We start from the raw sequence: 25,767 nt of genomic DNA on the forward strand, positions 1-25,767 counted from the left end.
TACTCCTTTTCTTTTTGCGAATACAGACTAACACGGCTGCTACTCTGAAACCTGTGATTATTTTTCTGCTTATGCGTAATTTGGGATTCATTTTCTTTGCTGGATCCACAACAAAATGTATTTGTTAAAAAAATTAATTTTAAGTGAATCTTCATGTTGGTGAAATATACCAGATTAATAGCAATGCAGTTGGAGCCCTGTCTGTTCCTTTAGGATAAAGGTCACTCATCATAACAAGGACTGCAGGAGGAACTGGAAACACAGATACTTTCTTGCAGAGGGCATAGGGAGTGGAGGAAAATGCAAAGGGAAATTCTTTGCTCTCTCTCTACACAGAGCCAGAGAGGGCTGAGGCTGTGGGAATGATCAGAGGGTCAAAAATGCTGACAATGCAGCAGTTGCAAGCTTCCACATAAGCTTTGCTCCCCCTGCCTTGGAACAGGAGTACCTGCAAAAGAGGAGAGATTAGGTTGCACTGAACTCTGCCTACATAGTGTGGAGAGGATTCCAGTTCTGTCCTCACCCTCCCAACTCCTATATGCTTCCTCTACAAAGAAACCTGGTTATTTGGCTTGGGTTGAATTTCACCATTGCAGAATAGAGAAATCATGAAGCAGCAATACTCTACTGTTAGCTCCCCATGGTGCCCTCTCTAGTTCTCAACTACCTTACTTAGCATGCTTCTTAATTTCTTTGTTCTCTGCAGTATTGTGGGGCAGGTCATCCACTAGTATGAACTGGCAAAGCACCACTGCAGTCAATGACTCTACCCCAGCAGAAGATCTGGCCCTTAACATTTCACTTTGTAGGTGTATTATTTAACTCTGAACAGCGTTTTTGGGATAGTGTGTATGGCAGACGCTACTCTGTCTTATTACTGTTTTCCTTTAGTGGCTCTGCATCTAAGCAATAAATGTCTCCTCTGATTTATATTATTGTATGAGAGAAAATGTTCATGGAGGCAGTTAGTTTGTATGCCACATTTCAGCCTGGTGATAGTTCAATGCCCAGGACATAAACCACTGAATACTGTGGGTTTATGAGAGCAAAGTTGAAATTGTGGGGGGAGTGGAGGGGAGTGTTTGTGTGTGTGGGGGGGAGGATTGAGAGATGATGGGGCAAAGAGGACAATACAGGATGAAAAGGAAAGCAAGGGATGGTGGGGGGGAAGGAAGCAGAGGCAGAATTGAGAAAGTAAATAAGGAATTGTGGAAGGGTGAAGGATCTGGCTGACTTAGCAGGGTGGAGGCAGGAGGATGTGAAGAGGATAAAAAGGAATAAGGACTTATCTGTAGTAAAGTACAGAAGCTTGGGACACCAATCTCTAGTGACAAGACAGACAGGACAATGACAGCCCCAATGGTCTCATGCTCAGTGTTTAAGGTGGAAAGATAGCTTTTGTTTCACTGAAAGCTGAATATAAAGGACTTATGAAAACAAGACAAGTGCAAATCCTGTGTTCTGCACTGAAAAAACCTCCCCCCTCTGTCTTTAGCATATCTTCACCCTCTTTGTTACCTGCCATTCATTCCCTGAATCTCCTGGTACGCTCTCATACCTTCTAGTGAAGGGAAGTGGCTGTACTCCAGGTTTCCGATCTGCCATGAAGGAGTGAGAGAAGCGGGAGAGCCCTGGGTCCAGCCGCAATCCCCTTCTTCAAACGAACAGTAAAAGCCAGGTGGGAGCTTTTCTGCAAGAGGGAGAGTCCAAAAAAACACAGGAGAGCAGATGAGTGGATTCCTGGGCACAGCAGAAGGAAAGCAGTGAATGTTCTCCCAGGGTTATTTTGGAGCAGGCTTACCCTTCCCTTCTCCAAGTGGCCATTTGCTGTTGCCCATCATGCCATGGGTGACAAGGTGACAACACTTCAAGGTGTGACTGTTGGCTGAAAGAGAGGGGCAAATCCCTGCATATATGACACTGCAGGGTTTCCTATTTATTTAGTCTCTGCGGCTTCTAGGATCTAATTTACTCAAGATTACAAATCAAGAGACGATTTTCCTAACTTCTGGCCCCCCCCAACTCCACCTGTGCAGGGAAAATCCTCATCAGTAAAGCACTCTTACCTTCTTCCCTTTCACTGAGGTCAGTGCAGTCCAGTGGCTTAGGCCCAGCCCTGAGAGTCTGGACACCCAGGTTCTAGTTTCAACTCTGCCCCTTATTCTGCTCTGATCTCAAGCAAGTCATTGTACTTCTTTGTGCCTCAGGTTCCGCATCTGTGAAAGGGGGATAGTAATACCTCCCTGCCTTTGGAATGCACTTAGGGATGAAATGTGAACATTTTGTTTGCAACCCTATTTGCAGTTTTGAAGCTCACTCTTTCATTTTGTTACTGACTTGGGCTTTTTAACAGGGTTCTGCAAAACAAGTCCCAATGTTTTATTAGTCACTGGCTTCCTGTCTCTATGGTCTGGTCTACACTACAGAGTTAGATTGATGTAAGGTAGCTTACTTTGACCTAACTGTGGTAGTGTCTACACTTAAATTTTGCACCTGCCGCTGTATCTGCCCCGGTACGCTGACCTAATAACTCTACCTCCATGAGCGGCATAGAATCAAGGTTGATGTAGTTAGGTCAATGCAGTGTCAGTGTAGACACTGCCTTGCTTATGTCAACAATTACTGGCTTTCAGGAGCGGTCCAGAATACCCCACATTGACAGTATAATTGGTACAGGCACCCCTGGTGAGAGGACATACAGTCACTTAGCCCGTGCCTTGTGATTCCGAGTCAGTTGGCACCAGCCAGTAAGGGGTGTCCAATTGCAGGGTAGACAAGATATTAGACTACACACACACACACACACACACACACACACACACACAAAGGTGAGTAAAGCAGAGTAATAACCCCTTTTAGCAGGAGTGAGAGTGAATAGCAACTACATTTCAAAACAATACTGGGGTTACACCGGGTGGTTTGATTAGCAGCACAGAATGACTGGATTAGTTGAGTGATTGAATTAGCTGCTGACAAGTTGCTGTAACTCAAGCTGTTGCACCTCCACTTCTTTACTTCAGCCCAGCCCCTGGATAGGCCAGCTAGCTCAATCTTAAAGCACCACTTTGTGTAGTCAATTAGTTCATTTTTTCACCCGTTATCATTGCATAGCTTTGAGATCTGGGACCTCTGTCTTGGGTTGTTCCTTTATCGCTCCCACTGGGACCATTAGGTCTGAAATTACAACTTGTGATTTGTGTGTGTGGAGATGAATTAGGGGTAATACTCAAGTTACAACTCCAGCTAATTATACTAGGAAGACACACCCACAGACACTGAATGCGGAGCAAGGAGTCACAGGGAAGTGATTTGGTAAAGGTCACTGGCAGCGCCATTAATGCTTGCAGGAGAAACACAGGATCCTGAACACGTATCTTGGCACGAAAGTGAAGGAAGGATGGATTCTCCATTATGTTGTTTGAAAATGTGATTTCAATATAGCTCACGTAATCCTGCTAACGATTGGGGAGCTGTGAAGGGCAATTGAAAAAACCAAAAGTGAATGCAGTGGTGATTGACAGCCCTGAAACTAAAACTACCTATCTTCGCATGTATATTTATTTAAAGTATCTATGGCCCTCATCACTGCGGTATCTGAGTTCCACAAGATTTAATAAAATGCTTCCTTCCCCCACTTCTTCATTTGCAGGATTTGTTTAAAAGATCGTTTCCTCACTCCACCCCCGAAGTTTTCTGTTTATACCAGAAGTATCGTCTTGTCAGAAACTGTACAAGAGGCCTATCGTTCAAGATGCTGAGCACTGTCAATACCCATACATTCCATAAGGATCACAGGACACAGCTCCTAACAGGATTAGGTCGTAAATTCTCTGCTCGCCCAAAGTGCCTCACTGCTGACATAGATATGTTAAGAGGGTAGTTCAGAGTCCATGGCCTATTCAGTTCTTGGTCTCTCTCCAGGAGGCCAATTAGTCAATGCTGTGATGATTGTGTCTGTGATGTGAACATCTGATTTTCTAGGTAGGAACTGGACTGAGAATCACCAACTCATTCCATGTTGGCCACCAACAGTCATCACATGTCCATGGCTTTCAAGAGGGACTGCTCGGGCTAACTTTGAACTTGGGACCTACGGTGGAACTGAAAATCTCCTTATCCCATAGCCATCCAATCTACCATAAATCAAACCTTTAAAAGTACATTTTTGTTTTTGCCTTTTAAAGTCTCCAGATTTGTGCAGCCTTCCATTCACTCTCTAAGCTAAGAAGACAGAAGCTTCACTTGATTATTTCATCATCTCAGCCTCAGGCTGGGATCTAGGTAAAGTGACAGAACCAGGTATGCCCTGAATTCCTATTGTAACAGCTCAGTGTGGTGTCTGATTGAATGCATTTTCCTGTCTGGGATGCTGTAAACAAGCCCAAGCAGTGTGGGAGACATCTAAGCAACAAACCCTGTCTGGAGGCTAGAAAAAGCTGTAGCTCAGCTCGTGATGTACAATAGAAATAGAGATGTATAATAAAAGCTATTTCTACCACACTGCCTCTCTTTCCTCCTCTCAAATATGTCATTATGAATTGCTGAATGTCCTGTACTCTAGATGTGCTGCATCCTCAACTACTATTGTTTAATGCTGGGTATATGTAGAAAAGCAATGGCACCCATTTATTGCAATTCCAAGGAAAACTTTCAGGATAGAGTCATTCTAAACACGTTACCCCAGTTCTTGGGATTTACATATAGCAGGCTCTCATTAGCATTACACAGATTAGTGAGGACTATATGCACTGTACAGAGGAAAAAAAAACTTTCTGGATTGAAAAAGTAATATCCACATACACATTGCATGTTTCTGAACTCCTTAGCTAGACAGCTCACATTGTCTTCAGTGAGAGTTCTGCTTGATTAAGGAGAGCAGGAGTTTTATGAGGGTTGGTGAAACCTATTGTATTTGATAGCATTAGAGACAGGCAAACCTCAAAAGGTTCAAACCTCAGTGGGTATGTCTACATTGCAACGTAAACTTGAGATTAACCTCGGGTGCAAACCTAACCACCCTTGTTTCTACACTGAAATTGTGCTAACTCAGGGCTTGGTCCCAGTGTCTCAGGACCTGCAGAGTTCAAGCATGAATCAAGCCAAGACCCAGGGTTCAAGCCCTATTGCTTTACAGTGTAGACACACCCCACTTGACTCATCTCCTGGGAGTCCACCAGAAGTATCCCACAATTTCATGGACTAACTTCCTTAGTTCTCTCTATCCCAACAATCTCCAATTGACAACTGAAAACAGAAGCCACCGCCCTTGGCATGGGTGGGGGGTATCATAGGCTAGGGGAGGCCAAGTCTTCCCAAACAGCTAGGTATGGCCCTGCCTATGCAACACCCTGAGGACCCCTCCTGCTTCTTGCTCTTCCCCTGTGGCCCCAGCCCAGACTGCTCCTCTTCCCATCTTTGCTAAGATTCTCCCCCAAAGCGGGTGGGGGTTGGGGCAAGAGTGGGCCACCTGCTTCGTGGGAGAATCTTAGCAAAGATGGTAAGAGGACCTCTGACTACCAGCCCTGGCGGGATGGCCTGGAACTCAAGGCAGCAGGGGTGGGGCTCCTCTGGCTATGAGTGGTGGGAGTAGGGAAAGGCCAGGGGCTAGCCTCCCCACATGGGGGGTTCATGCACCACCTATGTCCCTTGGCATAGAGCAGCAGCTCAGTGAGTCAGCATTAATCCACTGTCTTCTGAACAGCGAGCTGCAAGCACATCACTGGAGAACCTCCTGGGTTTGCAGTGGAGACCAGACTGAACAAGCCTTTTGCAAAGCGTGCTGCTTCATGGTCTTGGGCACACAGCCAGATTTTGGTGAATCTCTGGTGCAAGGCCAATAAAACTGTGGCCTTCAGCAAAAGCACCAGGAATGATCATGTGTACCAGCAGATAGCTAAAAAGCTGGCAGTTTTTCCAGACTGGTGATCAGTGCAGGGAGTGTATTAAGAAGCTGAAAACTGAGTATCAGGCAACCAAGGACAAGAATCGCACCTCGGGCAACTCGCAAACATCATGCCCATTTTATGAGGAGTTTGACCAGGTCCTAGGCACTGCACCCAACCCAACCATTCATGACAACCTAGTCAGTCGGGATGGTGCTGAGCTAGCCCCTGAATCCAGCCAGGAGACTGATGGGAGCCAGCAGCAGGCTCCAGTGAGGAATATGAAGTGACTCTGTTTATGAAACCAGCCCCAGAGGAGGCTGTGGATCAGGATCAATAGTAAATTCTAGGCCCCTACTTGGAAGAGCTTTTTGACCCCATCCCATCCTGAAGAACACTCTGCTGATGAGCCTGCAGCAAACCCAGTGGAGACAGAAGCTGTTCCAGAGCCCGGTAACTTTCTGACTCCAATATAGTTTATTACTACAGTAATGCGAGAGATTTCTGCTCTAAGAAGCACTGCAATAGTTTGCCCGGGCTACCAGCATGTATCCGCTAAAGGCGGATTATATCACACCACCGTAGCACCCCCTTCCCTCCCCTCCCCTCTACCACATAGAGTTCAAAATGGCACCTGGGAATTTGAAACATTAAAAAACAGCGTTAAAGAGTATTTTCACTGCAGAGTTACAGATGTTTGCTAGGGTCATTAATGTTTTCCTTGCAGTAGTAAGGGCTTGAAATTGGCAGCTTTGTAATCAGTCCACAGTCTGTGGAGCAGCCTGGAAACAGTGAACTCAGTGTGTGCATTTGGGAAATCATTTTCTATTTCCAAATCTAGTCCATTTCAGTTAGAGGTAGTACATGCAGTCTGCGGGTCACAAAATCACTTCTCTCAAGTGTGAGTTGGATGTCTGTTTTTGTCCAGAACTGTTCTGGGTGTGAAGAGGAGGAAAGCTATAGAGTTCTGAGTGTTTGCATGCAGCAATAACAAGCTAAGCCATGTGGAAGCTAACAGAGCATCCTGTTAATTCTCTCATGGATTCTGACACTATCATGGTTGCTGATAGCTGCAAACTTTTCCTGAAGCTGGAACTCCAGATTGTCAGACGCACTGTAGGGAAGGGCATATTTTCCAGGCCCTCCTCTATAGATGACTAGCCCACTCCAGCCACAGTCACCATATGCTTGTATGCTTCTGCTATACACACTGCAGGTTATTCCAAGCTGCTGGTGGGGAAACATCTCCCTTTGCCAAAAAAGGGCACCACAAGAACAGTTATGTCCTCCAAAATGTGAAAGGCCAGAAATGATGGAAAAAGCCTTTTGCAGCAAGGGCACTATTCTGCCCCCTCGCATGCCAAGTAGTTATGCAATTTTAATAAAACAGAAAAAAGGTTGTAATTTGAAACATAGCACATTGTCTCTGCACTTTTGTAACTGCACTTAACCAGATGCGCCCAGAGAGAATATGTGGACTGAAGCATCCTCATCACAATATATGGTGATTCAGTTTTGAAATGTAACATTTTATATCCCTGAGATTCCACAAGAATTAATTCTGTGCTCCTCCATAGAGCTACTTTAGACAATAACCTTTTGTTTCTTCTCCTGTTTCAGGCCCCTCAATTTCTACTGCCTGCTGTTCATCAAGAACTCAGGCCCGGGCCCAGCATACCTTCCCGGACCATTCCAAAAGGAAGCGTTTCTGTGATGAAGTTATGGTTGGTGTTCGTGAAGGGGCTGACCAGTGGTCCTGTACCAGAAGCAGAAGGATACACGACTGGAATGCTGGCATGCTGAGAGGCAGGAGGGCAGGCTGAGGCTAGCCGCCTACGTGGGAGGACAGGGTTTCAGAGAGGGAGCAGGTGTTTGCAAAGCAGTTCCTGGAACAGGAACCGTGGCTAAGGTAGGATGACAGATCTCAACAGAGAGAACTATTTCAGCGACTCATCTCCCTCATGGCTGCAAGAGCACCAGCTCCTGCTGCCTCCCCAACAGCATGGCCTGATCCCCCTGCAGCATACCCTCAGGCATGCAGTAGCTTGAACAACTCCATGTCCAGGTGGTCCATGCTTTCAGGCCCCATGAGTGGCTGGGCAGGGCAACTAAACCCCATGCAGCCTTCCTTCTTGAATCAGTTTCCTGTGGATAACTCTACTCCCCTCTCCTAGCACCAAGTGCATGGAAAATGGGGAAAGAAAGGAAAAGAGAACATGGGACCGGGGGACATATAGTGGGAGGGGGTTTGGGCTGGATTTGCATTGCTTCCAGAATTTTTTTAATGTTCTTCTGGTACTTGTTTTGGGTGTTGTAAAGGCAGCTGGCACGTCCAGCACTGGGTGACTGTTGTAGTGTTTTAATACCTGTTTATAAATAAAGCCTTTTATGTCATCGAGAAATGTTATTGCTATCACTCATTACATGATACAACCATGAGTTGAGATAATAAAGCTAAAAACATGAGCAGGAACAATTCTGCAGTAGCAAGCAAACACTATTTCTCTATTTACTTAGGTACAGCAATTCACATTTCAATAAATTCTATACATAAACCCATGCTGCCCCCCCACATTATTCATCATGTCATTCATAATTACATTGAATGAAAATCAAGTTCACACACCTCCCAAGCACTAAATTCTCTCCCCTCCCCCAATTTAATTAGCTCCACTCTCCCCATGAGCATTTTCATACAGGTACTATTCCCCCTCTTCCACTGGGTCATGCAAATCCATCATGTGAGAACACAAAGCATCCCTGATTTCTGTTGCCTTGTTGCAACCAGTTCCCGCAGTGGTAGTTGTACATGCTGGCTGAGTGTACCAATTCATCGTCCCATCACTGCCATGGTCCATTCAGGGGGAAATGGCTCACTGCTGGCTTCCCAAAGTGTGTGAAGAGCACAGCAAGCCACAGTAATATGGACAGCATTGATGACATCCAAATGGGTCTGTAGACATCTCCAACATGTATTTTAATCTGCCAAAATCACATTCAATCACCATTCTGTATCTGCTGAGAATGTAGTTAAACCTTCTTTTCCCAGGGCCTCTGAAATCAGGGTACGATTTCATAAGGCAAAGCAAAAGGGGCACCTGAGGTCCCCGAGAATAATGGTGGGGACCATAACTCTGTTTATATCAAAGTCTTCTGGAGGGAATAATGATGCAGCCTGTCCAGGAATGTAGAATCCTGAGCAGCGAAAAACTCTGGCATTGTGAACTTTCAAGCCCACGTTGACATTCATAAATCTGCCTCTGTGGTCCACCATAACAACGGAGTACCACCCTTTGTGGTTTATGCCCTTATGTGCTCCTTGAGGAGAGCTAACTATGAGTATAAGTTCCATCAATGGCCTCAGAGCAGTTAAACCTCGTTGTCTCAAAGTCAGCAGTTAACTATAGAATATCTTTAATGCGAACACCTTGGGATGAACCATACAACTGACTGCCTCAGATACCTCTGCCATGAATTTCTCTACAATCAACTTTCCAACCGCAAATTGGTTGGCAACGCACCTGTAGCAGTCCGGGATAGCCAGCTTCCAGACATATGTAGCAACCTGCTTCTGGACTGGCAAGGGTGTCCTCAGGCGTTTGTTTTTAAGCTGGAAGGTTGGGGCAAGCTGCTCACGAAGCTCCAGAAATGTAGCTTTCTTCATGCAAAAGTTTTGGACCCACTACTGGTCATCATCAGATCTGCATAACCATGTGATCACACCAGTTTGTGCTTGTGATCCTGCACCAGATGCACTGCTCTACACAGCAGCTACGCCAGTGGCACTGAGCAGCATCTGCCAGTGTGAGTCTGCCATGCCAGGGTACTCTTCCTCCTCCTCCATCATGAAACCCATCGGGTACCTTTGGTAGGACAGAAGCCACCATCAAATTGTCCACCAGCTCCCATGGATGCTCTGCCAGTTTCCTGACACAAGAGCAAAAGTGCAGGCAAGAAAAGTTCTTTAAAAGTTCTCTATTTTGCTGGCTCCAGTAGGTGTGAGCACACAGAGCAAAATGACTGCTCCGCAGGCTGTGTTGGCAGGTTGTTTAAACGTATAGGGTGGGCAGTAAAGTTTTTTCAGTGGTTATATGGCTAGAGCTGCCACATTTCAGGAGGGTGCCAGGGGCTCTCAGATATGGTTGGTCTGACACGGGTCAGTGCAGTGTGGACATCAGAGTCCCAGGTACGAGAAAAAGTCTTAACATAGGGTTAAGAAACAGTGTAGATGACATGAGTCAGCTGACTTGAGTCCCACTACCTCCGGGCTTACATTGCAGAATAGACATACACAGTGGGACTAGTGTATGCTGCCTACTGTGAAAACGGGGAGAGTGGCAGGTTCCAGAGATTCTGAGAGGGAGCAGAGGCCATGTTGGGACCTCTCCATCTAAGAAAAGGATGTAGTGATGACAGCTTGGTCCTTCTCCAAGTATTTTCAAACTTTCAGAAAGGTTCAGGTTTGGTTGAGAAGTAGGTAAAAGTTCTGCGGTTTCTGATATTAACCCATATATACCATCCTTTAACCGCAACAATAATTAACCTTTGGAACAACTTATGGAAGGATGTGGTGGATTCTCCATCACTTGAAATCTTTGAATCAAGATCAGATGTCTTTAAAAAAGATATGCTCTGACTCAACCACATAAAAAGGACTTGATGCAGGGAATTATGGGTGAAATCTTATATCACGTGCTATGCACGAGGACAGACTAGATGATCATTATTGTCCCTTCTGGCCCTAAATAAAATTTATGAATCTTTACTGGCTATGGAAGGAAGTTTCAGATCCTGGGTCAAAGGAGCCTCTAACTGTGATAACTCTTAAAGCATCCGATAGATCTTTAACACTGTAGCCTACATATTTTTTTTCCATTACTACTTGGTCTGCCAAGTTCCATCAGAAATGAAGTGCAAAAAGGGACTATCCATTTCACCACAGTAAAGAAAAAAAGATTTTCTTGTAAGGCCAAATGGCTTTTTTGAGATCATAACTGGTGGAGATGGGAATTCTGTCAGATGTAACCCTATCAATGTAAAGAGGGGGAGAAAGGTTTGTAACTTAGCAAAGGTTTATGCAAGACAGGAGAAGGTAGGGCACTTTTACAGAGAGCATTGCATGGCAACATGCCACCTCACCATTTCTTCTCTGGGTAGCTTCTGTTGAGTCATATCCATCACCAATGCACAGATGAATCAGCTGGTTTTCCTCACAGATTTTCAGCTAGATAGTATATGGGGCCCAGTAGAATTACCTACGCTTTGCAGTCATTTGGTCACTCTGACTGAAACTTGAAATACACATTTCTAGTCTAGGCTAGGAACATTCATCCCCCCACAGACATAAATGCACATTCCTCCACCCACACACAGAGTGGAGTTTGAGTCACCAGAGCCTGAAATGGGACTTGAGCCCTATAACAAACTTTCCATATTCTCTTATTTGGCAACACAGGAATGTGAATTTAAAAGAATGTCTTTCCCTTATCTCCAACTCTTTTCCTGCTTCTCCTAGAGCAGCTGCTTTTCAAACTTCAGAGTGACTCCCTCTTCAGGTACGAGGGCTACATTGTGAATGGGGGAGAGTTTTGATCAGTCACAGGGGTGATGTTACCTTGGGAGTTGTTTTCCCCACCCCAAGGTTTTCAGGTGTGTAACTGCAGTCAATACAGCATAAACCATAGCACACATAACAGGGTTAGCTAATCTGGCATCAGAGTGTCTTCAGCCTTTGATTTGCTATTCCCTCATCCGTGGAACCATGCATAGACAGCACTCTGAGATGTAGGATACTCTTGAACCAAAACCCCAACCCTTCTGCACCAGAAAAGTACAGATCTAAACTACTGGGGATAAATTCTTTGCTTTCGTAAAACAAAGTTGTGCCAATTTATGCCAGAAGAGAATTTGGCCTTTCATCTCTGTCTTGCATCATAACAGCCACATTACCTAACTTGCTGTATTACGTCAGGGGGCCAGCGGCTGCCTTTACAGCAATTTTCAATCCTTGTGTATGAATTTGCCAGAGAAGACATATGATGATCCACTCCCTGAAATCTTAATTTGTTCTACTTCTTTCACTCCTCCATCATGATTCCTGTGACGACTACAAATGCAGAATGTCAGCCCCCCCCATACTATCAAAATAGAGAGAACAAAAGACAAACCAGTTTGATTAGATGCATCCAGGTGCCTTGCAATCATAGGAAGTTGGTCTTGTAGGATCCCTCTGGCTCAAGTGATCTTAACATGATCACAGGATGACTGGGGAAGAACCCAAGTTTCCTGCCCATATTCAGTAGGGGAAATTGCTTTACAAGCACACTGTTGCCAATCTATACATATGACCCCATACCACGATGGTTTGGCATCTGATTCCATTTTGCTTCTTTGAGGGGGGTCTCTTTTCCCTGAAAGACTGTTTGATTAAAAATCAAACAGCAACATTTCTTTTCTCCAGGGATCCCTGATTCTATGTACTCTACAACGACTAATTGGCTGTATGCAGCAGAGCCACTATGACATTTTCATTGGCCATTAATAGGTAAAGAGGTGTTAAAAGACAGCAGGTTTAGGGCTCATTTTGAGCCAGTAAAAGCGCAAAAAACAAAACACAAAAGAAAAACAAGAAAAGGCAAAATGAGCATCTTCAAAACCAAAAGAAACGGTAGAACACAAGACCTTGAACTTCATAAAGAGAGAAATCATCAGTTAATAATTTGGCTTGACCCTTTCTGACAGTTCTTTTGTGTATGTGGCAGCAATGCCCAGGGAAAACATAAAACAAAAACCCCAGCAACCTACAACAATTCATTTTTTTCCATGCTTGAAAACATTGATGAAAATGTTTAAGTTGTCAGGACTAAATGACAACCTTAATGATGAAAAAGATTTGGTACTTTGTGTGTTGGTCTGATAAACCTATGTAATTGATGTGTAAAATGTTTGATCGTTTTTTGTTCTGCAAAAGAACCTTATGCCAACAATAGGCAATGTACAATATGGTCAGGGCAGCTCTGCAAAAGCAGAGAATTTAATAATAGAACTGAATGGTTCTGAATGAATAATAGTACTCATGAGCTAAGCAAGAGTGGGCTTGGTCAGTACTTAGATTGGAGAACCCAATTGTGATGGGGTATACAAAGCCTACACTGGGCCTGAAGGGGCTAAGAGGCAATAGGGGGCTCAGGTAGCCTCCTGAACATGCTTTAATTGGAGGAGTGGGTTAAAAGGCACCGAGAAGCCCAGGCACAGGGGGTGGACAGGTAGCAGGAGAGAGAAATCCTTCTTCAGGAAGCCAGACAGCAGGCTGAGTCTCACAGGGGACCACAGAGTGGGTAAGGCCCACAGGCAGTACCTTCTCCAACCATCACCCCCTTTGAGAACCAGCAAATCCTTGGTCCTTTCGACTCTTTAAGTGACTGACTGGACTTCAGGGGCCATGCCCCGAACTGAAGGGTCATATAAGTAGGAAGTAGCACAGAGCAGCAATCAGACTTGCTGCTTGGAGGACCCTTGCATTGTTGGTTCCCACCTGGCCCTGGACTGGGACCTGGTGGAGAGGGAAGGCATCATTCCCCCTACCACAACCCTTTTGGGGGCCAAAGCCAAGCTACAGATGAAAAGCCAAAGATTCCCAGCTTATGGTCAGGGACAGGCACATCTAGTGCTCTTTTAGAGAGGGCAAAGAGCTGGAAGTCAAGTGCGCTAACCACTAAGTTTTTCGGAAGGCCAGGCAGCCTATCACACCAATGGAAACCTAGGTACTGAAGAAAGTGACTCTAGAGGTGACACTCTTCTCACACCCTAGAATGAAGGGTCACAGTATTATTGAGGATGCTGTCTTTCAGAGGAGAATACCTGCATTATGTTGTTGTGGTCAAACCCAAAATTGTCTATTATTCCCTCCCCAAGAGCTGGAAATAGGAACTCAGACATCTTGGCTAAAGTCTAAGGTAGTTAATTATATTCTGCTCATGTTTTACTCTCATGGTATTTTCAGCTGGTCATAGTGGGCCAAATTCTCTGCCTGCATAACCCCATTGACTATAGATGTCGACATTTCAATGTCGGTGAAATGAGCCATATACGGTATATGCATTTCATGTCACTGGGAGAGGGGCATTGGCTGCTTGGCCAGCTGACCCACCATGGTGTGGGATCTGGCAGCTAGGGGCACAACCAACCCCCAAGCCAGTTAGCGTGTGCATGCTGTGGCTGGCCAGAGACACTAGCCAGAGATGCATCCTCCTTGCCAGAGAAACAACAAACATGCTCCCATAGGTCTGTCCTATTCCAGAAGGACAGTTCTTGGATCGTAATAACAGTCAGTACAGCTCTACTTCCCACATTACAATGCTCCTAACAGTACAGACAGGATTTCATGCACAGCAGATACAAGACATAAATCACATACATAGATAATCCATTTATTGGGCTGGGTAAATAATGTAACATCCTGCTAGACATTGAAATATAGTCAATGGTAAAAAGAATTCTAATTGTCGCCATTTACTGTTTTTAATTAAATATTAAAATACAATACAAATCCCATTACATTTTTTTAAAGCTACGCTTGAAGGTTTTTAGACAAAAGGGGGATTTTTTTGAGATCTCTAAGTGAGAAATTTTTAGGTGCATTTTAATTTTAATGCAGTGTTTCAGAGAAGGGACTGGATGGCTCAGGAGACTGGTAATGTGAAACACATCTTTATTTAGGTTGCCAGTTCAAATCTGCTTCAAGTCAGCAGTGATGCTACATACAATGTTATCATGAAAACCTGTTTGCTGTGAAGCAGTGGGTATGTGAACAGTGCAGCTGGGAGTGAGCCTCCCACCCCGGGAAGACAGATTCAAGCTAGCATGCTAAAAATTGTGTGGATGTTGCAGTTTGGATGGCAGCTCAGGCTCTCAAGCCCACCTGACCCCTGGGTCTGAGCTCGGGTGGCTAGCCCAGGTCTCCGCTGGATCTATAACATCTATACACTGCTATTTTTAGGGCCCTAGCCTGAGCTGAACTACTGCAAGGCTGGTAGGCTCACTAACAAATTTCACCTCACATGGTAAAAACTCTGGTGGTCATGTCAAAAGTTAACCATTTAAAAGCTGTTTGGTAGCCTATAAGAGCTATGTTGGTGATCCTAGTTCAGATGCCAGTTATCCATTGCATAAAACTTATGACACCGTTGATTTGACTGGCACACTTGCTAGCAGTAAAGAGGGTGGAATTCTCCATGGGGGTTTCCCATGTTATTCCCAGGCTAGATATACAGTAGGATCACTTTACCAGTGTAGGAATACAATATACTATACCAGCAAAGCATGCCAAGTATGGACAGAGCTTATATGGGCGAAGTTTCACTTTTGCCAGCATAGCTTAGTCTAGTTCCCCAGAAGTGAAGTGAGCTATACTGGCAAATGTGCAGTTTCATCACTATATCTGCAACTATACTAGAGACTTCTACCAACACAGCTATATTGGTCAGGGATCACACCCTGACTGACCTAGTTATGCCAGCAAAAGTATGTAGTTCAACCTGGCCCTACAGCTGGTCCCGCCAAGTCAGGATTGAGGTACACAGAGGGCAGCACAGGAGAAGCTTCCCAGTTTGCTGTCCTTGATGTACCTGTTTGTGGAGAAACAGAAGTATTCAGTCTCCAGGACTGTCAATCCAGCATCTTTCATTCACTGCACTGAATTCACTTTAAAAGGTTGAGAAGAGTCAGTGTGCTTTAGATACAATGCATGAGGTCACAGATTTATCTAGGACTTGTCTTACTACAGTAACAATTAAAAAAAAAGTCCATGTATGACAAAGCCCATTATATAGATGTCTCTGGAACAGTACAACCATTGATGAAATATTCAGGAGCGTAGAAATTGTCATCATAGGCTATGACTATACTGTGAGCTAGGGGTGTGATTCCCCATCTCACATTCACATACTTGCAGTGGCTCTCCTTGAGCTAGCACGAGTATAAATAGCAGCACAGACACAGCTGCCTAGGTAGGAGCAATGGAGGCACGGCTAAGCTGTGCCGAGTACATAACCACTGGTTTTCAAGTTGGTTTCTACTTGGCATGGCTCAGTTGTGCCTCTGCTGCCTCTATCTGTGCTACCGTGACTACACTGCTATTTCTACTTGTGTTAGCTCAAGGAGTGCCAGTGTGAGTATGTGGACAGGAGCAGGGGAATCCCACCCTTAGGTTGTAGCATAGACATAACCTTAGACTACAGACTGCCCAGGAATGGCTATTTAAATAAGGAAAAGGAGGAAGAACAAACAGAGATATTTTTGGGAGGAAGGATTGACTAGTGGTCAAAGCATAGGACTAGGAGTCAGGAAAGGTAGGTTTTTTCCCAGACTCACTCTGTGACCTCAGACAGGTCACTTCCTCAGTTATAAAGTGGGGTTAATATGCACTTTTCAGGCCTGTATAGCTATTCCCCACCCCAGTTTTGTGATTGACTTTGAGACCTTGGATGGCAGGTGCTATCAGAGAGCAGCTTTATAATTCTGTGGGCAACTGGTATAAAAACCAGAATTACCCTGTATTTCTAATCAGGATTTTGGGACTGCCAAAGTAGTGAGAGCGCCTGAGGAATCCATCTCAGGTTTTACATGAGACCTCATGCATGCCAGTGAAGAGACACTTGCCCAGATAAATTTGTTAGTCTCTAAGGTGCCACAAGTACTCCTTGTTGTTTTTACTTTGAATGCGGATAGTCAATTCTAGGTAGACATCTAGATGCGTCCTACAAGGCTGTTGTTTCTCTGCCTATTAGCCTTCATGTGTTCATTCAAAGCTCCTGTGATTTGGGAAGCAACATCTGGCTCCCATTTTCCAGAATCGAGGTGAAAGGATGTAAACTGGGGGTCAGAATTTACTCACTGCACATATCTCCCTCGTCCTCTCCCTCTGCGCAGTCCCTGATGAAATCACACGCCTGTCCCAGTTTGATTACTGTTCCATTCCAGCAGTTGAAGGAACCCTGTAGGGCCATTTTGGAGCCAGAAAAAGATCCTAGAGAGAAGTAAAATTTGTCAATTAAGATTGCTGCACCCTCTTTTCCAGAGTACCTTCTTTTCCATAACCTTATGCAGTGACTGCTGGGATCCCAAACACATAGCCATAGAATCATGAAAGTTAGAGATGCAGAAGACTTAATGGATTACCCACTCCATCCCTCTGCAAATACAATAACGTTTCCAGCAGTGCATATCATCATGACAGAGGATTAGCAGTTCTGCCCTTTCTTACCTTCTCAGTCTTGGTCACCATAGTGTGTTCATTATGTTAGAGCAGCTTCTCATTTCTCCTAATGCCCAACAGTCCGTGTTAAGTACTAGATAGGTATAGTTCTCAAGGCATTTTCAGTGTTTTTATGTCGGGGGCAGAGCTGATACTTTAGAAAAAGGGTTGAATTCCTACAGTCTGTGTTGCTGTACTTCTGAAGAATGTGGTATGTCAAACAATACACGTCATGGGTTTTTAATTGTGTGAAAATTTCCTGCTAGTCTGACAGGCTTGAAGATTGAGGTGCTTTCTCTGAAGCTCAGGAACAGCAAAGGGTTGCAAACAGTGCAAGGTTCTTCTACACCATCCTGCCAGTATGCCTAACCTATGACATGGAGGCATCATATTTCTAGGAGTTAAAAGATAATTTAGCATCTGTTGTCCTGATCAATCCTTGCCCCTCTCTCCCCTCCCCCTGACAGCAGAGAGTGCCAACAAGGAGGCCAGCTCTGATGTGAACCACCATTTACTGGGATGTGAAAATCATCAGCTCATTTCATATAAGCCAAACAGTGTTTAGGCAGTAATGGCTTTTAGTTAGTGCTGAGCTAAGCTGCAAGATTTTATAGCCTAATGATAATTCACCTTCAGACACCAGACAATGTATGTTCTGATGTAGGGGGCAACTTGGCCACCACAAGGTAGAACTGATAGTAATGGTGGAACTGGAGTTGTATATTAATGTACATTCCTTGTTTAAGACTTTAGTTATCATATACCCTACATCCTAGTCAGCAAATGTGTCAAATTATTCTAAAGAAACATATATCAATCTTCTAGCCTGCTTTAAGTACCCTTACTTTACTGTATCAGTTATAATACCTTGCAAGCAGAAGGGCTCAAAGAGAAGGCCAGACTGTGGGTCAAATTTTGCTCTCATTTATACTAGTGAGTACCTCCAAAATATTACTAGTAAATCCAGAACTACACCGGCAGTTATATTCTATTACTGATTTACAGAGGAGGGCAAGAGCAGAACTTGGCCTGCTGTCTATTGGATTCACTTCACTCATTGCTGCAAAGCAGGAACATAGCATGGATGGGCCGGGGCACTGGATTGGGAGTCAGAAGACCAGGGTGCCATTCCTGTATCTGTTGCTAATTTGGTTTGTGACTTTAAGAAAGTCATTTCCTATCTCTATGCTTCAGTTTCACTATCTGTAAAATGAGGGTATACTGACTTCCTTTGTAAAGTGCTTTGCGATCTAGAGATGAAATCAGAAAGGCTAAGGCACAAAATGAGTTACAGCTAGCAAGGGACATAACGGGCAAGAAGAGGAGGTTTGTTAAATACATTAGGACGAAGAGAAAGATGAAGGAAACTGTAGGTCCTCTACTCAGTGGGGAAGGAGAACTAATAAGTGATGACAAATAAAAAAAGCTGATGTGGCCAATGCCTATTGTGCTTCCATCCTCACTAAAAAGATGAATGGTGACCAGAAACACAACACAATTAATATTAACAACAAGGGCAAATGAACATAAGCAAAAATAGGGAAGAATAGGCTAAAGAATATTTAGATAAGTTACTTATATTCAAGTCAGTATGGCCTGGTGACATGCAGCCTTGGGTACTTAAGAAACTAGCTAAAGCAATCTCAGACCTGCTAGCAATTATCTGTGAGAACTCATGGAGCATGGGAGAGGTTGCAGAGGATTGGGAAAGAGCAAACATATCACCTATCTTTAAAAAGGGGAACAAAGAGGGCTAGGGAATTATAGACCAGTCAGCCTAACTTTGATATGTGGAAAAATACTGGACTAAATTATTAAAAACTGAATTTGTAAGAATGTAGAGGATAATAGGGTTATAAGGAATAGCCAGCACAGATGTGTCAAGAACAAATCATGCCAAACCAACTTAATTTCTTTACTGGCCTAGTGGATCAGGAAGGAGTAGATGTGATATCTTGATTTTAGTAAAGCTTTTGACACAGTCCCACATGACATTCTCATGAGCCACCTAGGGAAATATATTCTAGATGGAATTACTATAAAATGGTTGCACAACTGGTTGAAAAACTGTATTCAAAAAGAGTAGTGATCAATGCAATGGCTTGCTGTCAAACTGGTAGGGCATACCTAGTGGGGTCTTGAATAGGACAATCCTGGGTCTAATACTATTCACTATTTTCATTAATGGCTTGGATAATGGAGTGGAGAGTATGCTTATAAAATTTGCAGATGATACCAAGCTGGGGGTTGGGGGTTTGCAAGCACTGTGGAGGACAGGATCAGAATTCAAAACAACTTTGACAAATTAGGGAATTGGTCTGAAATCAACAAGATGAAAGTCAATAAAAACAAGTGCAAAATACTTCACTTAGGAAAAAAAATCAAATGCAAAACTACAAAATAGGAACAAACAGGCTAGGTGGTAGTACTGCTGAAAAGGACCTGGGGGTTATAGTGGATCACAAACTGAATGTGTGTCAACAATGTGATGCAGATGCAAAAATGGCTAATATCATTCTGGCATGTTTTAACAGAAGTGCCATATGTAAGACACAGGAGGTAACTGTCCCATGCTACTTGGCAATGTTGAGGCCTCAGTTGGAATACTGTGTCCAGTTCTGGGCACAGTGTTTCAGGAAAGAAGTAGATAAACTGAGAAGAGTCCAGAGGAGAACAAAAAATGTTAGGACAGATTTTCTAAATATCTTATGAGCAAAAATTCAGAAATGCTGGGCATGTTTAGTTTTGATAAAAGAAGACTGAGAGGTGTCCTGATAATAGCCTTCAAATATGTTAAGAACTATTATAAAGAGGACCGTGATCAGTTGTTCTCCATTTCCACTGAAAGGAGAACAAGTAGTAATAGGCTTAATCTGCACCAAGGGAGATTTAGGTTAGATATTAAGGAAAATTTTCTAACCATAAGGATAGTTAAGTTCTGGAACAGGTTTCCAAGGGAGGCTGTGGAATCTCCATCCTTGGAGGCTTTTAAGAACAGGCTGGACAAATACCTGTCATGGATAGTTGAGATCCTGCATCAGTGCAGGGGGCTGGACTTGATGACATCTCCAGGTCCCTTCCAGCCATTCATTACTATGAAATAAGCTATATAAGAACAAAGTATTATTATTCTGAATTGTAATGAAGCAGCGGTATGTAGTGCTATGCTGTAAAACAACAGCTTTCAGAGGACTGAATAACTTCTTCTGCCACTACAAGGGGAATGGATGTTGGCAGGACATTTATTTACCAACGTGAAAATCTGGCCAGGACACCAAGATCAATACCCAATTGTTGCAAACATGCCGTGAGTTCTTTAATGGACTAGAAGGGACCATTAGCTATTGTGACCCTATTAGTTCAAGCTCAGAGGGGAAAAACAATCTACTGAGTTAGTTCTTGTAGCACTTGCATTTGGTTGTTGGTTTTTTGTTTTGGTTTTTTTGGTGAGGGGTTGGGAATTTCCACCCAAGAACTGTCTAACCTTAAGCTTCTTAGTATTTGAGAGCTGGCTACCTCATCTGGGTAATCTGGCTAAAAACACAGTATGCCTATCATGGCCGTATAACAAGTCAATTTACTGCTCATTATTATACATATACCACACACACCACCTTGTCCTTCTGTGGCCCTTTTAAAGGAAGCTTCAGATACCATTTCTGTGCATCTTTTTTGGAATCTAAATCAGGTCTCCTACCTCCTAAAGAAATCAAGTCTGTAGTTTGTGCTCTCTATAAGTGAGACGTGCAACCCACTTTCCAACTTCAAATACTAGTAGCTCAAAACATACTGGTGCTTCTTTCTGTAAAGGGATACACCTAGACACTTGTATTGTACATTTTTTACATGGACCTCAAAGAGCTTTTAAAAAAATGGTTACCTACTATTATTTACATTTTACAGATGGGGACATTGAGGCATACAGAATTGAAGTAATTCACCGAGTTAGGTCAATACAATGAATCAACAGCAGAATCAAAAAGAGAACTCAGGTCTCCTGATCTATCTAACCAAGAGTAAGGACTACTGCTGCTTTAATGTCTGCACGCCCCTGGGGTCATCCATCAAGTCAGCTCTCTTATTAGCTATCTTCTGACTGCAACACCCAGTCTGAATATAAAGTCTGAAGCACTACAAACACAATTCTATGTAAAAGGAATGATCACAAGATGAAATGCCTGCAAGCTGTATGGAAACTATTTTAATATACCATAATAGAGGCTCAAACTAAATGTGCATCCAAAATTAAAAAAAAACAACAGTAAGAGGAACCAAAAAATGCTACCATGGCTATAATAGCAAATTAAAAGAGGTGGTTAAAGGCAAAAGGCAACGTAGAAAAATTGGAAGTCAAATCCCACTGAGGAATAGAGAAAGAAGCATAAACTCTGGCAAGTCAAGCATAAAAGTATAATTAGGTAGGCCAAAAAAGAATTTGAAGAACAATTAACAACAGACAAAAACTAACACATTTTTTTAAGTACATCAGAAGCAGGAAGCCTGTCTAATGATCAGCAGGGTCACTGGATGATTGAGGTGCTAAGGGAGCACTCAAGGAAGATAAGGCCATTGTGGAGAAGCTAAATGAATTCTTTGCATTGGTCTTCCCTGCAGAAGATGTCAGGGAGATTCCTGTACCTTAGTCATTCTTTTTGGATGACACATCTGAGGAAATGTCCTAGACTGAGGTGTCAGTAGATGTGGTTTTGGAACAAATTGATAAATTAAACAGTAATCACCAGGACCAGATGGTATTCACCCAAGAGTTCTGAAGGAACTCAAATATGAAATTGCAGAACTACTAACTGTGGTATGTAACCTATTGCTTAAATCAGTATCTGTAGAAGATGACTGGTGGATAGCTAATACAACATCAATTTTTTTAAAAAAAAAGGCTCTAGGCAATTTTTTAAAAAAAAAAAAGGCAATTACAGGCCAGTAAGCCTAACTTCAGTACTAGGCAAGTTGGTTGAAACTATAGAAAAGAACAGAATTGTCCTACACATAAATGAACATGATATATTGGGGAAGAGTTAACATGGCTTTTATAAAGGGAAATCATGCCTCACCAATCTATTAGAATTTTTTGAGGGTATAAATAAACATGTGGACAATAGTGATCCAGTGGATATAGTGTACTTAGATTTTCAGAAAGCCTTTGACAAGGTCCCTCATGAAAGTCTCTTAAGCAAATCAAGCAAAGCAAAGCAAGAGGGAAGGTCCTCTCATGGATTAGTAACTGGTTAAAAGATAGAAAATGAAGTGTAGGAATAAATGGTCAGTTTTCAGAAAGGAGAGAAGTAAATAATGGTGTCCCCAAGGGCATAGTCTGTCATGGGACTAATGCAGTTCAACATATTCATGAATGATCTGGAAAAGGTGGCAAAGTTTACAGATTACCCAAAATTATTCAAGATAGTTATGTCCAAAGCTGACTGTGAAGAGTTACAAAGGGATCTCACAAAACTGAGTGATGAGACAAGAAAATGGCAGATGAAATTCAATATTGATAAATGCAAAGTAATGCACACTGGAAAGAATAATCCCAACTATACAGGTAAAATGACGGGATCTAAATTAGCTGTTACCACTCAAGAAAGATCTTAGAGTCATCATGGATATTTCTCTGCAGCCGCAGTCAAAATAGCGAACGGTATGTTAGCAACCATTAAGAAATGGATAGCTAAGACATAAAATATCATAATGCCACCATATAAATCTATAGTAGGCCCACATCTTGAATACTGCATGCAGTTCTGGTTGTCCTATCTCAAAAGATATTTTAGAATTGGAAAAAAGTACAGAGAAGGGCAACAAAACTGATTAGGGGTATGGAATAACTTACATGAGAGGAGAGATTAAAAAGACTGACTTTTCAGCTTAGAAAAGACATGACTAAGGGGTGATATGATAGAGGTTTATAAAATCATGAATGGTGTGGACAAAGTGAATAGGGAAGTGTTATTTACCCCTTTACATAACACAAGAGCTAGGGGTCACCGAATGAAATTAATAGACAGCAGGTTTATAAACAAACGAAAGTAAGTACTTCTTCACACAACACAGTTAGCCTCTGGAACTTGTTGCCAGGGGATGTTGTGAAGACCAAAAGTGAAAGTGGGTTCAAAAAAGAATTAGATAAATTCATGGAGGATAGGTCCATCAATGGCTATTAACCAACATGGTCAGGGACGCAACCCCATGCTATGGGTGTCGCTAAACCTCTGACTGCCAGAAACTCAGACTGGATGATAGGAGATGAATCATTCAATAATTGCCCTGTTCTGTTCATTCCCTCTTAAGCATCTGTCATTGGCCACTGTCAAAAGACAGAATACTGGTTTAGATGCACCACTGGTCTGACCCAGAATATCCATTCTTGGGTTTAATGAGAAGGGGTAGAATAAGCTGTTATATGTTAAAGTGGAACAGACCTCTGCTTGTACTGCACTGTCAGTCTTAGGTATGGAGAAAGGGACAGCATATGTAATTCAATGTACAAGCATGTGATGTGGAGGGCTATGAATTTGAGAAGAGTCTATGAAACAAGGACTGTTCAAATGTTTGTGACTCCCTTACACTCCCAAGGAAAAGGCCTTATACTGTGTTGAAGCATCAATTAATTTCCTACCAATGTTATCGGCAGTTGTGCTATGTAGCCAACAATTACAGCTCAGTCTCCAACAGTTCTTACATCTGACAGATGTTGCTATCTTCTGTGACATGGACTGGGGGTCTCAGTCTAGTTTCTGGTGGACACGTGCCCATATGATTTACCGTCTCACTCTTGCAGTTGATCTGCACATCAGGGTTGTGGCAGTGTTTACAGGAAGCTCACACTGCTGCTTTCTGTGCCTCTCCTATTCTGTGGATAAAGAGAGTTCAGTCTCCAGAGCTCTCAATCCAGCATGAGGACTATATTCCTGTATAATGTCTCTAAACAAAAGCTAACTGTTGTAATGATTATATTGTTTCTGATTTTTACATGACAAGGATTTGTAAACTCAGCAGCGAAGATGTGGTAGCACAGGCTTTAGCATGGGCTGTACACGCCCACCCAGAATCCTATCAGACAGACATTGCTAGCCTGTGCCAGGGTCTATGCCCATGCATCTTCACTGGTATTTTTAGTTGTGCTAGGCGGATTAAAGTTAGCATGGGTATGCCTACCCGAGCTGCAATCTCACCTCTGATTGCAATATAGACACACTCTAAAAATGGCTCGACCTGGGCCATTTACTTTTTGCTTCAGCTCTGCCTTCTTTACCCTTGCTGCTCCTGTCTCCGCACAACCTATCCTGCCTTAGAAAAGAGCTGTGTGGAAAGTAAGCCCTGATCCTGCCTGGGGAAAGTCCTATTCTAGTTAAACTACAGAATTTAACAATTACGTAAACTGGAGCTGTGCCCCCAAAAATGAAAAACCAGCTTGAAGAAGCCATGTATGAGTTTAGCAGGCTTGAACATCTCACCATAATTGTTACAGTGAGAGGTCACTTCCAAAGAGCCTACTCTCCAGAAGCAATATGATGGGCAGTTGCTTCCAGAGCATAGGAGGGCTGGCTGCTTTTCCAAGAGACTAACTCTCTCCTGCTACATGGATTCCAGTCCCAGAGCATGGGATTTACTAGGCTCCTATCACAATGCAATGGCATTAACAACGAATGGGGTTAGGAATAGAGTGATGCACATAACTGGCTTTTTTGGTTTGCTGGCTGTTCAAAAAATTAAAATGATCAGGGAAAAAAGTTAGTTTCAGGTCAACCCCAAACAAAAGTTTTTCAGTGTTTTAATTGAATCAAAACATTTTGTAAAAAGTAGTTTGGTGTTGAACAAAATGTTTTGTTTGACCCTGTAAATGGACGTGCCTATTTTGGAGAACCTCTCTGGCCAGTTATGGCTCTACTGAAACTTACCTCAGTTTCCCCTTCGATAAGGTAACAATGAAGTCACTTTAACAGCCCATTTAATAAACCACTCTGAAAAGAGCACTTGAACTGTGGGTTAAGCTCTTACTTGGAGCCCAGACAAAACTTAAATGTCCCAAACCACAGTCTTTGAGTCTGGACAGATCAATCCTCAGGAGCTGGAGCCAGGATTCTCCCTTGCCAGTTGTGCAGCTTCTTCCCAGCCCACCCTGCTAGTCTTTACTGGCTTTCAGCTTCCTCTACCAGTGGCTCATTCAGCTTTAAGGTCCCAGGCTTCTCTGCTGCCTGGAGAGCTTTGCAGTCCCTCTCCCTCTCCTTGCAGCTTCCTATGTTGGGTTTTTGTTTTTGTTGTTAATAGGGAATCAGCCCTCTTTAGCCAGCTAGTTAAGCCAGCCGTCTCAGGTGTGGTGGGCAGGGCTAATGGATTGGGGCAGGGCTGGCCAGCTGCAGCCCTCAGGCCCATAAGGGGCAGGCCACCCCTTTACAGACCTAAAATGAAACATTTCATTTCATTTCAATTCATTTCATTTTTAAAAACGTTTTAACTCTATTTTTTAAGGAAATTGCAGAAATTTCAAAATGAATCATCATTCCAAATTGAAAAAACAAAAAGTTGTTTTTCAAAAATGTTGAAACTAAATTATTCAAATTTTTTTAAAGATTTTTTTCTGATTAAAACCATTTGGTGAATTTGACACATTATAAA

At 43.1% G+C, this 25,767-nt stretch overlaps 1 protein-coding gene across 1 annotated transcript in view; it reads right to left on the minus strand.

Moving 5' to 3' along the window:
- Positions 1–25,767, minus strand: part of ALK (ALK receptor tyrosine kinase) — a 553,261-nt gene that overhangs the window by 130,460 nt on the left and 397,034 nt on the right. Inside the window, exons 6-7 of the mRNA XM_038395333.2 lie at positions 16,777–16,908; positions 1,559–1,690 (exon numbers count right to left, since the gene is read on the minus strand). Of these exons, the coding sequence (XP_038251261.1) occupies positions 1,559–1,690; positions 16,777–16,908 (264 nt within the window). The remainder of the gene's footprint in view (positions 1–1,558; positions 1,691–16,776; positions 16,909–25,767) is intronic.

This window comes from Dermochelys coriacea, chromosome 3 (assembly GCF_009764565.3).
Source record: "Dermochelys coriacea isolate rDerCor1 chromosome 3, rDerCor1.pri.v4, whole genome shotgun sequence".
Taxonomy (NCBI): domain Eukaryota; kingdom Metazoa; phylum Chordata; order Testudines; family Dermochelyidae; genus Dermochelys; species Dermochelys coriacea.